This window comes from Pseudochaenichthys georgianus, chromosome 15, assembly GCF_902827115.2.
Source record: "Pseudochaenichthys georgianus chromosome 15, fPseGeo1.2, whole genome shotgun sequence".
Classification (NCBI taxonomy): domain Eukaryota; kingdom Metazoa; phylum Chordata; class Actinopteri; order Perciformes; family Channichthyidae; genus Pseudochaenichthys; species Pseudochaenichthys georgianus.
This window is the reverse complement of record NC_047517.1, coordinates 31319689-31333274: the sequence shown is the minus strand read 5'-3', so window position 1 is coordinate 31333274 and position 13586 is coordinate 31319689. Positions and strand designations below refer to the sequence as shown.

Here is a 13586-nt window from a genome sequence, read left to right as displayed (position 1 = left end):
GATACATTTGAGCATACATTCTATATTTTAAGGCCATATACACATGCTTATTTTTTTCCCATTTTCCCCATGTTTTGTGATACTCACTATTGTGGTTGGTGGAGTATTTCTTCCTGCGCAGACGTGGCCCTGTGTTGTTGTTGTTGCTTTGCTCTGTCGGCTGGCTTTTGGTTTGCACTGGTGTCTGTGTGTTAGCTGCAGTCCTGTCATTCTGGCCTTCTGTAGGAACTGCTGTGATGGGTCCGGATGTCTCTGTGTGATGATTGGCCGCCACAGGCTCCACCTTCCCCGGGCTGGTCTTCACCGCAGCCGCCTCCTGTGGCTGGCCGAGACACTTGTTGGAGTTGCATTCCATAATGGCCGACATGGAGATGAGATTGACCGGCTGAGTGGCGGTGGGGTTTGACGATGCCTCGTTTTTCTGGGGTCGTGCGCTCGGTGGCGAGGTGCTGCGGCGGAACCGTGTGGCCCGCTGAAAAAGCCCCTCCTTCTTCTTCTTCTCTTTCTCCTCGCGCTGGGGCTCGCAGTCCTCCACGGGAGCCGAGTTCTTGAGAGCTTCTCTGATGTCATAACCGAGCACCACTGAAGCCAGCAGCGCGCCGCAGCCGTAAAGCGCAGAGTCGGTCTTACGGCGCGTCGATGCCCGCTTCAGGCTGTTGGTGGGGGTGAGCTGGGGGGTGGTGGAGCTGGACGAGGTGGAGGTGGTGGTGTACGGGTCGTCCGGGGTGTCTGGAGCCCCGCCCTGACCTGCTGTACCGATCCCAGAATCCCCCGACCCACAATGCCCAGCGGGGCTCTGAGGCTGCTGCTCGTCCCTCCACATAGGTAGATCAATGTACACCTGGTTGGGGAACTTGAGCTGCTTTGGCTTGGAGCTGTCAGGAGAATCCTGGGAGAACGCCTCGTCTTTACCGCCGCCCGCTGGACACAGAAAGAGGAAATCAGTTATAAAGTATAAAGCGATATGATATATTCTCAAAACCCCTTGTTTCAAAGACATGCAGTACGTATCAATATCCTTGGGATATGTGTTTTCCCCTATTTAGGAATATCTTATGGCAGAGTAGATAGAGTTCCCTGCCACTGAACATCAAATTAATGAATTGTGTCTGTCTGATAAACCTCAGGGACATTACACAATATTACAAAAAATGTAAAGTAAACTAAAAGTAAACAAACACTTTGATTTTTAAATATGTTCAGTCAACATTTATTATTCACTTGAGGCATTTTAAAATGCACATCATCACAATGGATTTCCTGCGGACCTTGTTCAGTAAACAGGGCGGCGAGGGGGACAGACTTCTGGGATTTGACCAGGCTGGTGGACCAGGGGTTACTGCCGTCTGACAGAGGGCGCACTCTGAAAACAATTTGGACAAGAAAACATGAACATTTGAAAATGTTGACTTGTAGTAGCCTCTTGCTTGTGGTACGATGTTACCTTGTATTGTATATTTCTGTGTAAAAGAAAAACATATCAAAACGTATCACTTCCTATCTTAACATTTAGATATGAGGATGTTATACTGTTTAGGGTCAGGAGCCAACAATGTGTGTACACTGTACCTCTCAGCAGCAGCAGGCCTCTCTTTGCTCTGGACTGAACTGGGGCCCCAGGTTCTTCCTTTCTTCTTGATTCCCTTTCTCACATCCTCAAACTCCTCCGGCCTGAAGGGGGTGCTGCGGCCCCATGTACGGTTGCTCTCATCTTGAGTTACTGTAAACACAGGACCATAAATGTTACCATCATGGTTACCATACACGAAAGACTACTGAAGGAGGATATCAGAAAGCCCAGCCCTGGCAGGAAATCCGTTTGTGATCTATCTCACTGCAAAGATAAGTTAGAAAGTCTGAATACGCCAATCTCTCTTCAAAGTGGAGGGATTTAATGCCATTCTACACTTGATTGATATACTCTTTTAATTATGTATTAACAGAGTTTAATTCAGGGAAGATTCTGATTTTTTGTGTATTAATTTAAGAACATTTAAAAGCAAAAAGCTGAAGACACCAAAACCCCAAAAGCTGTTTATAGCTGCGGGTTAGTCATTGTGAAAGTGTGAGTGAAAAGATGGTCCACCAAAGATTTCCGGGCAACAGACTCGGGCCAGTACATACCAGTATGTTTTTAAAAAAGGGCCAATTATTTTATTCCAACCAAATAATATAAAAAGATTAAAGAACAAATATGAAAGCTGACGGCCCAAGTCTGTGGCAATAACCTCACCATTAGAGTACCTGTGGAACAATTTTAAACAGCAGCAAAAACACCAACGTTTTGTTAAAAGGATCACATCAGGGAAACCTTGTCAATCATCCCATACAGTCCCAGTGAAAGCTGTTAGGCCTCAAACCCTATTACTGTCAGTGAGCCGAGCATCACATGCAGCGCTTGGTGCTGTTAGCCACACGCTCTGCATGTGCTTAGTCAATAGCTTGCCTTTCCTCCTGAGCCCGCAGGAAGTTGTGAGCTCGCTGGTCAGATCAACTTCCTGCTGGTAAACATACAAACTGTCCTTTCGCATGTGGGACGTCACTGAGGAGGAAAACATGCATGTTACCTCTGACCAACTTCAAGGATTCAAGGCTTTAATTGTCCTTTGCACATAGCTACAGTGTAGTTATGACAAAGACATTCTTAGGTCACAGGCCAACAATAACTATCCAATGTTTAACTAAGCTAGGAGCCTACCTCAAAATGCGCTGTGAAACACAACACGAGGTAAAGATGAGTTAAACAGAAGAAGGTCTGTGAATTGTGGCTAATCATAACAAATACAGTCTAAAGACCAGCATCAACCATTAATCAGGGTTCTTACACCTTTTCCAAAGTCAAATTCAAGCACTTTTCAAGCATTTTCAAGGTGCATTTTCCAGCTTTTCAAGCATCTTACAGCTGTTGTAAATTACATATTTATATACACATACTCAAATTATTATTTCCCTATCTCACATTAAATCAGATGTTCTTTATGCTATAAACAACCAAATGTGTGTTTTGTGTTTGCATTCTACACGAGGATGAAAAATTAAAGAAAAGAAAACTAAGTTTAATATTTCAAAAGGAGTGACCTGTACGTAGACTGGGCCTCACATATAACCTGGCTGAGCCGATATACAACAATCAGCCAAATAACTTTTCAATACATCATTGATTACTATTTTTGAGGTACTTTTAGGTTGGAAGTGAACATAAGTCAGAGGTAAATGGTGTACTTTTCCTCCACTACATGTATTTAATACCTTTAGTTACTTCACAGATGTGGATTAATGATGTGAAATATAATCAAGTGTTAAATCAGACTTTAGTTCCACCTGGAGTAAAGTCACAAGCTACCCTGCAGTCTACAAAGTCATTCAAACTAGCTGCACCTTTACCAGCTTTGAGAACACTTTCATGATCAATCATTATAAAACATATCATATATATTATTCTGAAATGGACCAATCTGCACAACGACTACTTTTAGTGTCGCTACTTTCACTATATTTAGATGAGAATACTTTTCTATTTTCACTTGAGGAACATTTTGAATGCAGGACTTTTACTGTAACAGAGTATTCCTACACTCTGGTACAAGATCTGAGTACTTATAATTTCACTACAAGATCTGAGTACTTGTACTTTTACTCAAGTACAAGATCTGAGTACTTATTCCACCTCTAGTAGTGTATTAGTCTGAATTGTAGCCACAAAATCACGCAGAGCTGCATAAAAATAGACTCATAATGATAACAAGTGGAAAATAATATTTACAAATGTGTAGAACAATGATTTTAGGTAATGTTGACTACTCAAAACACCTGTCCTGACTTATACATCTCCAAAGGAAGACTGTGTTCATTCTACAATTACATGGGATTAAAGCAAAATGTAGTTTTACTTGTATAATACTTCAATTTTATATAAAAGACAGTTTGTTTTCATCTGTTTTCAAATAAACAAAGTCTTGGCTTTCAGAATATTAAACTTGTTTCGGCAAATTCAGATGATAAATACAACTTTGAAGCTTCGGCATAATTACAAGCAGAGAACGGACTAATGTAACGTCACAGCAGGCAGAACAACAGCCGGTGTTTCTTGTGAGTGTTTCCCCGGTACACAAACGCAAAAATACACACACACACACACACACTCGAGAGCTTCCCCGAGACCAGTAATACAAACGAAAATGTGTCTTCGGGTCAATGTGACTGATTTCGATAGAGCAAGTCACATTTGGTTTAGGCACGAAACATACTACCAGTAGAAATACATTGCCACCAACCAAACGCAAAGGAAAGCGGGCTCGGGATGAGAGCTTCCTTGACACCATCGCGGCGATGGAGGACCGGCGTGCCATGGCCAGCAAGGAGAGTGAGGACCGACGTGCCATGGCCAGCAGGGAGATGCACGACGAACAGATGTTGTCTGTTCATAAGTCCCAGGAAACGGACAACAATCTGGTCATGGTGATGTTGCGCCAGGCTGACGCGATGTCGCGCCAGGCTGAGGCATCGGCGCGCCAGGCTGAGGTGTCTGCGCAGCAACAACAGGCCTTCCAGGTTGGGCTTCTGGCAGTGCTTTCCGAGCTGGTTAAATCCAACAGGCCTTCTTCGCTGTAGTGTGTATATATAGGGGGGGGGGGGGGGGCTGTGGCTCAGTGGATATTAGGCTGTACTTTGAATCGGGGGGTAGCCGGTTCGAGTCCTACTGCAGTCAGCATGTCGTTGTGTCCCTGGGCAAGACACTTCACCCCAAATTGCTCCTGTGGTTGTCCACGGTATTGAGTATGTTAGTCGCTTTGGATAAAAGCGTCTAACAAATGACAAATGACATGTAATGCTTTCAAAATCGCTGTGTCGAATCAATAGATTATATTTCGTGACTATAACACGAAATGCCGTGAGTGCTTCATCCTCTGAACACTAGTGATGGGAATTCCGGCTCTTCTTGGTGAGCAGGATCATTTGGCTCGACTCACCAAGAAGAGCCGGCTCTTTCGGCTCCCAAACGGCTCTTCAGTTTACCACATATTATACCTTTAAGTTTTAATTAAATGTAGCCATTTTTGACTAATGATTTATATGTGTACACATATATCACTTAAATTATTCAATACATCCTTTGTACTGAAGTATTCAAAAGTAAAAATTACATGTTTAATATAAATGATTTGCTGTGGCCAATTGTTTTCATTGCATTTACAGACCCGTGTAACTCTCTGATACCACCCAATTAATGCATTGACTTGCTTGTAGAACCACGCTACACAAAACAGATAGCAACACCTATAGCAAAAACTATTTAAAAGAAAAGGGGCTACTGTATCGACCTATATAAAGTATATAAATATAGTTTTTTTATATAAAGAAATATAGAATACTATATTGACCAAAAAGATCCTGCATTTTAGCCATGCCTCATTTCGCTCTATTTGCTCTTTCCAGCGCTGTTTTTGCAGGGGCCTGATTCTGTGAGCTGCAGCTGACCACGCCCCCCTGCAGGAGAGGGGAGCGTGCTCTGAGATCAGCTGCTGGGCTGTCAGAAGAGGGGGAGCAAAAGAGATCTCCGTCCTCCGTGTTTTATTCTTATAGAAGTAAGAAGAGAAGTAACGGGCAGAAACCCTCCTTTTTACGCAGCGGTCCAGACATAGACATCAAACGGCGACACATATTCAGTTGCCAGTTACTTTGGCATTAGGGCAGGGATATCTAGATACTTTCCAAGGTTTGACATAATGAATTGTGCTACTTTTAAAGCAAGCAACGATGTTTTCAAATCTGTAATCAAAAAGCTCCTCAAAAACACTATCGAAGCAGTTCCTGTCGTTGCTACGTTAGTTCAAACAGTAACAACGGACTACTTTTCTTAGCGGAATTTAAATTTAAATCAATACATAAAACTATTTTTTAAATCAATAAAATCATTTTCTAAATCCATAAAAGCATTTCAATTAATTTTGGGAGTCATGTCGTTAGAGAATGTGGCCGTGTATTAAGCGGGATAATGTGCACATTGCATAATGTGCCTTCAAGCCGATCGAGATCCCTCCGCAAAAAAAACAAAAAACCGGCTCGTTTGTCCCCTGCAATTATTATTATCCCTCAATCGAATTCGCTATTCAACTAACAAACGTTAGCTTAAACAAACGGAACATGCAACGTTAGCCTAATCTAAAATGCTCTTCTACGGCGTACCTTTCATGTGGCTCGTCAGCGCAGACTCTCGCATCGTTATGTTTGCAAACTTTGCAGGAGGCTACTCGTGGGCTTGACCCTCGTCTTAGCCATGGCTTATATTTGTCTTCTGCTAGCCAACGCTCGTTGAAACTGCAACCTCCTGGCACACAGTCATCTATCACTCTCATCAGAATGCCCAGGTCACACGTAACACAAACACTGCAGGTCGCGCGCATAGCGCGGGAAGGCCGCAGCGGAGCTGTTTTATGTAGAAGCGAAGCAATTCTTTTCTTTTAATCTAAAAAGCGAACTATTCAGTCAGACAGCAATTTATTGTAAAAGTAAAGCATTTACATTTTCAAGCACTTTATCTCAATTTCAAGCACCATTCCCAAAATTCAAGCACTTTCCCAACCTTGAAAACACCACGTCAAATTTCAAGCATTTTCAAGGATTTCAAGCACCCGTACGAACCCTGATTAATGCTCAAGAGGAATGTGTTCCAGTTATTGCAAGGGCGTTGGTGCGAGACTAACAACATCATCCAACTGTTCAAACAACTGGCTGATAACTTTTGTTCACACGGCTCTAGCCATTGTGACACAGTTCCCATTTTCCCAGTTCACATGGCACTCTCAGAGAGCTCATGTGATTTATTAAGAACACTAACATGTGTTTAATAAAACACTGATTTGACTTAATCCAGGTGAAGGAGAAGATCAGACTTCACACTGAGGTAAACTACAGACTTACGCTGAATGGCTCGTAGGCGGGGGATGAGGGTGGGACTGCTGGGGGGAGAGGTGCTGGCACTGTGAAGGCTGCGCCTCTTGTCCATGGAGGGCGACGCCTGCACCGTGATCTTATGCTGGAAGTCTGGAAAGCCAAAATGCACAAGCACATATGGTCATTAAAATCGCAGAATCGGTACAATTTGATAGATTACACACATCACTCTTAGTAAAATGCTTGCACAATCCAAATGTTGCACCACTGGCACACAAATACTATCCAAATGTGGGGACGGGGAGGGTGCGGTGCGGTCCCCCCACAAATAGAATCAAATTATGTGGGAAACACTGCATACTATAAGGATTTGGGATAATTAAAAAACACCCCGGAATTATCAAAACAGTGGGATGGTCTCTAACTTTGTATCAATAGGCGCTTTCACACCGGAGTACTTTTCCCAGGAATAGTTCCGATAGTTCCTGAGATTTTGCGTTCACACCAAAAAGATCTAGAACTAGAACTTTTTTTATTGAACCTTTCCACCCCTTTTCAGTCCCTGCTAGAGAGGTGGTACTTTCCTGGGGAGGAAAAGGTTCCAATTTCTGATTGGCTGGGCGGATTGCAAACCACGCCCCGTAAAACTCGGAAACGTTTTTGTGAAGCCGCCATTTTATTTGCTGGCATTAGCATTATTAGCATTAGCATTAGCCCAGCGCAAATAAAAGTTCCGGGAACTATTCCTGGGAAAAGTACTTGGGTGTGAAAGCGCCTAATGTCTGGAAATGAAGGAATAATAAAATAATGAATAAAACCTGGTCAAGACAACTATCCACTCACCTGAGGGCAGGCTGATGCGGTTTCCATCCTTCAGTTTGAGGCGGGAACGTTTGAATTTGCCTTTCCTCTTCTTCACGTTGGGCTTGTCTTTGTTGAGCTGGAAGATGAGGATGTTGAGCTCTCTCTCCAGCACGTTGATCTCCCGCTCCGCCAGCTGCTGCTCCCGTCTCTTCAGCAGCTCCTCCTGAGACTTCTGCTGGAGGGCGGCCCTCGTCAGCTCCTCTTCTCTGGAACGTAGCTCCTGGAGGAACCAGGTGTTAAGACACATATGGTTAGAGAGAGAGGCACACAGACTTCTGTTGTCATGGGTACACCGACACACTGACAGGCCCAGGGAAACAGTGCGCAAAAAAAACACTTTATGTCTGGTTCTACTACAGTGGATTTGCTGATTTATTTTAAATAATATTGACATTGTTTACAGAGAGAATACCGTATGGATTTTAAAGCCCACTCTGGATTATTATTAAACTGTGAGGTACTTAGTCATGTTTATGTTTGATGTGTGCTACTTGTCAAATTTTCAAATAAAAAGTAGTTTTCCTAATGTCCATACATGGCCACGTGGATATTCAGGTTTACAAATATTCCCACAAAACGAGAAAAGCTCTTGCAGACAGACTGTGAGACGGGTGTGAGTGTTAGCTGACTGCTCGATAACTCCCTCGATAACATGTCGGTTTCAGGAGATTACTGCCTGCTGTTTCAGGCCGTGTTACAAAGCTAGTCTCGTCTCCTCCCATGGCTTACTCTTTCTTCATTCCCTCCATTTTCCTTTGAATTGCTCTCAGCTGAGTTATAATAATCCTTACTGGATGACTTCCATAAAGCAGCTTTACAGTGAAGCCACTTCAGCCACCCACCTAGAAAACAGATTACAGGAAATGTGCTGATTTAGTGGATACAACTACATGAAATATTATGGAACTTGCGATGGGAAGATGTTAGATTAGGCCTAAAGTTATTTATTTATTCCGTTAATTTTTGGAAATCATTAAAAAGCGGGCAAACTATTTAAGGTTTTTATGTCATTGTGAGGCATATAACTATATCAGTGTTAAAAATCCCATGTCATGCTTTTCTGGCTATTACCCGTCCCCTTGTGTGTTATGAAGGTTTTTATGCATGTAAACGGTCTGCAAAGTCACAAACCCTCAAAGTACACCCTGTAGCGAGTAAAACTCTAACACAGAAAAGACCTGTCTATGCTGCCCCAGAACGCCTCATTGGAGATTGTCTTTTTACATTTTTTTCTTCCGGGAACCAAGTGACGTAACGACGACCCCTCCGTGGATTGGTCCAAATGGACCAATCCGTGGAGCCGTTACGTTACGTCCGCGGAGCCGTTACGTTAAATCTGTGGACCGTGGACTTCCTCACACACACACACTCAATCTTTTCTCAGCTGCAGCTCCGCCGATTTCTCCTCCCTGAGACGGTGGGACGAGGCGAGGCTGTGAGCCGGTGTGTGAGCACCAGTGGTGGGCCGTCAGAGCCAGCAAGGCCTTCTCTGCTGGCCTAAACATCATCAGAATATAATTTTAATTTTGATATATTTTGTCCACAAATATGTATTAAATTATTCCCCATAGTCTATTCTTTTCATTTCATAGCTTTCCTCTTGGTTGTGCTGCTTCCAGCCTCAGAACAAGATTTGGAGGGCTGGCCTTTATGTTAGAGCTTTTATCCAATCATATTTCAGCCATAATGTGTTGCCAGGGTCCAAGAAATCTGCCCTTAGGCCTTCAGAATCAACAGTGCGGGCGCCTGTAGCTTAAAGTGAACGGAAACAAAACTGTGGCGTTAACCAATCAGATTTTGAGTTGGCGACTACGGGCCAGCTAGCAGGCGTACGATGACGTCAGCACGTGCACATCTTTTGATTGGATACGCACTATTGAGAGGCAGAGCTATGTAGAGCTAGCAAACTGAACTTGAATTTGAACGAGCTAATTTGTGTAGATTTCTACAAGCTGTTTTTTTTCAACCCACAATGGCTGAAGGAGGAGAAGAGATCGATTTGGTGGCAGATATAATTACAACGCCATTTTCAAGACGAACTTTTCAAGAAAAGCTACACATTGTGAGAAGAGAACGGCCAACCCCGACGCTAGCGAGCCTATCACAGCGGGGAAAAGGGTTTGTCCGCCACTTTCAAATCACTAACTACGAGCGGTACCCCTGGCTCACAGCCTCCGAGAGGCACTGCAAATGGTACTGCTGGGAATGCCTGCTATTTGCAAATGATCGATTTGGTGTTTGGAGCCACACTGGATTTGCAAACTTGAGTTGTCTAACCAAGGCAGCAACGAGACACCAAAGCACGGCTGGGCACTTACAAGCAATGGTGCTTTTGAAAACCTTTGGGGACCTTTGGAGTGGATCTACAGCTCAACGAACAAGTGCGCCGGGAAAACGGAGCTCCACAACGAAAGGGTGAACAAAAATAGGGACTTATTGGTGGAACTGGAACGCACAGATAAACTGTACAACAAAGTCATTGAAGTCTTCTTGAGGAAAGAAAGGAGGATGGATTTTGTGTTCAAATAATCAGTTGTTTTGGTGAGTACAAAGCATTTTATTTTTTATTTTATTTTAATATATCTTTGTCATTTTATGTCGTTAATATTAAATCAATATTAACGAATTAATATATATGTAATTAAAATGACAAATATATAAAAAATAAATGTTTAATGCTTCTGCAAGAGATATAGAGATGTGTGTGGCGCACTGGCTCAGCTGTGCAGTAAAAGTACTCAAGGAGACTTGTTGAATTGTTTTGGTTTAACCTTTATCAAAGTGGACATTCAGGGCTAGGAATACACTTTCACCACTGTCGCAAATATATCCTCATGAACAAATGCAAATTAATTGTTTGTTTTCTTTTATTTTCAGTGAATAGTTTGTGTCTTTATCGTCACGTTTCTTAAATGAAACTGCTTTGGGTGCGACAATGCGCTGTTTAGTGAACAAACTTGTTAAAGCTCACATACTTTTGGTGGACTTAATACAACTTTGTAGACTAATGCCTTAAAAGCCCCTTTTATTTTTAAGTTTTGACAGTATCCAAGCGATCTTAAAGCTGGTAGTTTAACACTCTTAATTGTAAATGCGGATATATTGATTATAAATGCTTCGGAAATATTAATATAACTCTGTTGTACTTGACTATGTTAAGGTGATGCAACGCCCGGTTATACTGCGTTTCTGTCTAAATGTATAGTTTCTAGAGCCATGGCGTCATAATGATGGTATTAAGAGGTGGAATAATTCAGGTAGGACTGTGTCGGACATCACTGAAGGCCTAGGTGTGAAATGCACGGCCCGCCACTGGTGAGCACACACACAAACTCCCAGCCAGGCTGCGGGTGTGTGTGTGTGTGTGTGTGTGTTCGGGATGGTTTCGCTATGTCTCGTTGTCTCGCAGACGGCCACTGGGCTCATAGGGAGGGGGGGAGCAGGAGCTCCAACAAGCCGTTTAGGACAGAGAGTGAATACACATACAGAGATGCTGTGAGAAACCAATGTGAGTTTGGAAAATTGCACAATTTAAATCTATTCTAGTCGACCTCAACAATGGAATTATGATCAGTAGAAATGGCCATGACATGGGACCTTTAAGTTTAATAAGTGTAAGTTAGTGTTAAAACGGTGGTTTAGCATCAGGTAGAATACATACATTTATAATGCAAACACAATACAAATGATTAAAGGTTTCTCCCAGATTAGAGGTTTCTCCCATGTCCCCTTTAAACTGTGGGTTTTCTCCGGAAGTTTTCCCTTGTACGATGTGAGGGTCTAAGGACAGAGGGTGTCGTATTGTCATACTGATATTCTGTACAAACTGTGAAGTCCACTAAGACAAATGTAACATTTGTGATATTGGGCTATATAAATAAACATTGATTGATTGATTAAATATACGGCACAAAGTAATTATTTTAAAACAAAAAAAAACACCTGTAGAGTTTTCCGTATCTGTGTCATTCAGCTGACCATGCGTTGATCCAGCTCTGTGTGCTGATCCTGCTGTTTTCTACAAACACTAATTAACCCCCCCTCTTTAATCCAGTGATGGGGGATTTAAACAGGAAGCAGATTAAGGTCTTAACAAGGGGAAGTACGCCAAAGCACCTTGGCATTAATCACTTATAAATGGTGATTAGCTTTTCCACTGAAAGTAACCAATTAAGTCTTTTAGTCCGTTAAAAGCTGTCCCAGGCCACTCTGCATGGTTAGACTAAATGGTGATGATGGATCGTTCAACATGTAGAGAAAGTACAATAAGGATAGGTTTCTATGGTGTAATGTCTACCTTCTCTTTGGTCCTGAGCTCATCAAACATCTCCTGGATCTCCACCCGCCAGTCGTCCTGCATGCTGTGGAAGGAGTCCTGCGGCATGGTGGCCATCACCGCCTCCTCGATGGCCGACAGCTGCTCCAGGATGCAGGAGAAGGAGGGGCGCACGTGGGGGTCTTGGTCCCAGCATTCTGGACACAAACAATGCAATGAAGAGATTGACACATATATATGTATTGTTTCAGTAATGGGATATTCCCAAATAGACCTGGAGGCAAGCTCTGACAGTTATTGACTAAGAATATGCCTAAGCATAAGAAGTCTACCCAACATCTGTAAAGGAAACATTCGACCCAACATCCCACACATATTGACTAATGAAAAACTAGTAGAATAATTGAATTGAGAGTAAATGAGCCCTGTGTGTACAGCTACCTTAATGTATAAACAATAAGTAATAGAAACAGGCTAGTTTAATGGCTGTCCAATGTTTTTACAAGCATAACTAAAGACAAGGCCGATTTTATGTTTTATTGATAGTAATATGGTTAATTAAGGGATAATGTTTTTGTCTATAGACTTGTGTACTGAGAAAAATACATTTGTTGATGAATATGGAACTTTGTTTTCAACGTATAAAAACCTATCTATACATTATAATCCTCATGCAGTTGGTCTAGTGTGAAATTCAAATAAACAAAATATATTTGAAATTCTTTTGTCTAACGTATTTACCTTCCATTAGCTTGGCGAAGGGTTCTGGGCAGGTGGAGGGGATTGGTAGCGTTAATTTATTGACCGCCACACCGTAGGCAACAGCAAGGCCGTCTATCCCGCGATACGGCACCTCCCCTGTCAACAGCTCCCACAACAAGACTCCATAGCTGGATGACGCACAGACGAAGGAAGAAAAAGGAAGGAGAAGGTGAGTAAAGGAGAGGGAGAGATTTAAAATTAATTGGTAATAATGTCAGGCAAATGACTAACAGAAGGTATTTTATTCTGCAGTATGCTCTCTCATACCTCCAGACGTCACTGCCTTTGGAGAAGAGTGATGACTTGATGACCTCGGGGGCCATCCAGGAGTACGTGCCTGCAGCTGACATTTTTGTGGTTCTGTGCCACTCCCTGGCAAGGCCGAAATCTGTGATCTTCAAGGTCTTCCTCCCGATGTCGTCATTCTCAATCGTTTCAAATAATAAAACTGAAAAGAGAGAGGTGTACGTTAGGGAGGGGCCATGGAAGAGACTGGCAGTGGGAAGGAGGCAGAAAGGGAAGATAAAAAAAGATAGATGAGGGCATAACAAGCGATGAGTGGTGAGGAAGGGAAAAGTGGAAAGACAGGATTGGGATGAAAGAGACACATGTGAGGGGGGTTAGAGGAGAAAGACAAGTGAAGAGAAAAGGAGATACAAAGAGGGGGGGACAGAGAGAAAGATGGCTGTGCAGGTGAGGAGATGATAGTGGATCTGGAAAAGGGTCAACACAGGTATGCAGGTCGTTTATTACTGTAGAAACAGAAGGTTGACAGCGCCACAAAGCACCT

The 13586-nt window shown here is 42.8% G+C and overlaps 1 protein-coding gene across 1 annotated transcript in view; it reads right to left on the bottom strand.

Annotated features, from left to right (window-relative positions):
* Positions 1-13586, bottom strand: part of map3k21 (mitogen-activated protein kinase kinase kinase 21) — a 30732-nt gene that overhangs the window by 4318 nt on the left and 12828 nt on the right. The window contains exons 2-9 of the mRNA XM_034100032.2: positions 13064-13244; positions 12776-12924; positions 12056-12231; positions 7738-7978; positions 6922-7044; positions 1570-1720; positions 1269-1363; positions 88-921 (exon numbers count right to left, since the gene is read on the bottom strand). Of these exons, the coding sequence (XP_033955923.1) occupies positions 88-921; positions 1269-1363; positions 1570-1720; positions 6922-7044; positions 7738-7978; positions 12056-12231; positions 12776-12924; positions 13064-13244 (1950 nt within the window). The remainder of the gene's footprint in view (positions 1-87; positions 922-1268; positions 1364-1569; positions 1721-6921; positions 7045-7737; positions 7979-12055; positions 12232-12775; positions 12925-13063; positions 13245-13586) is intronic.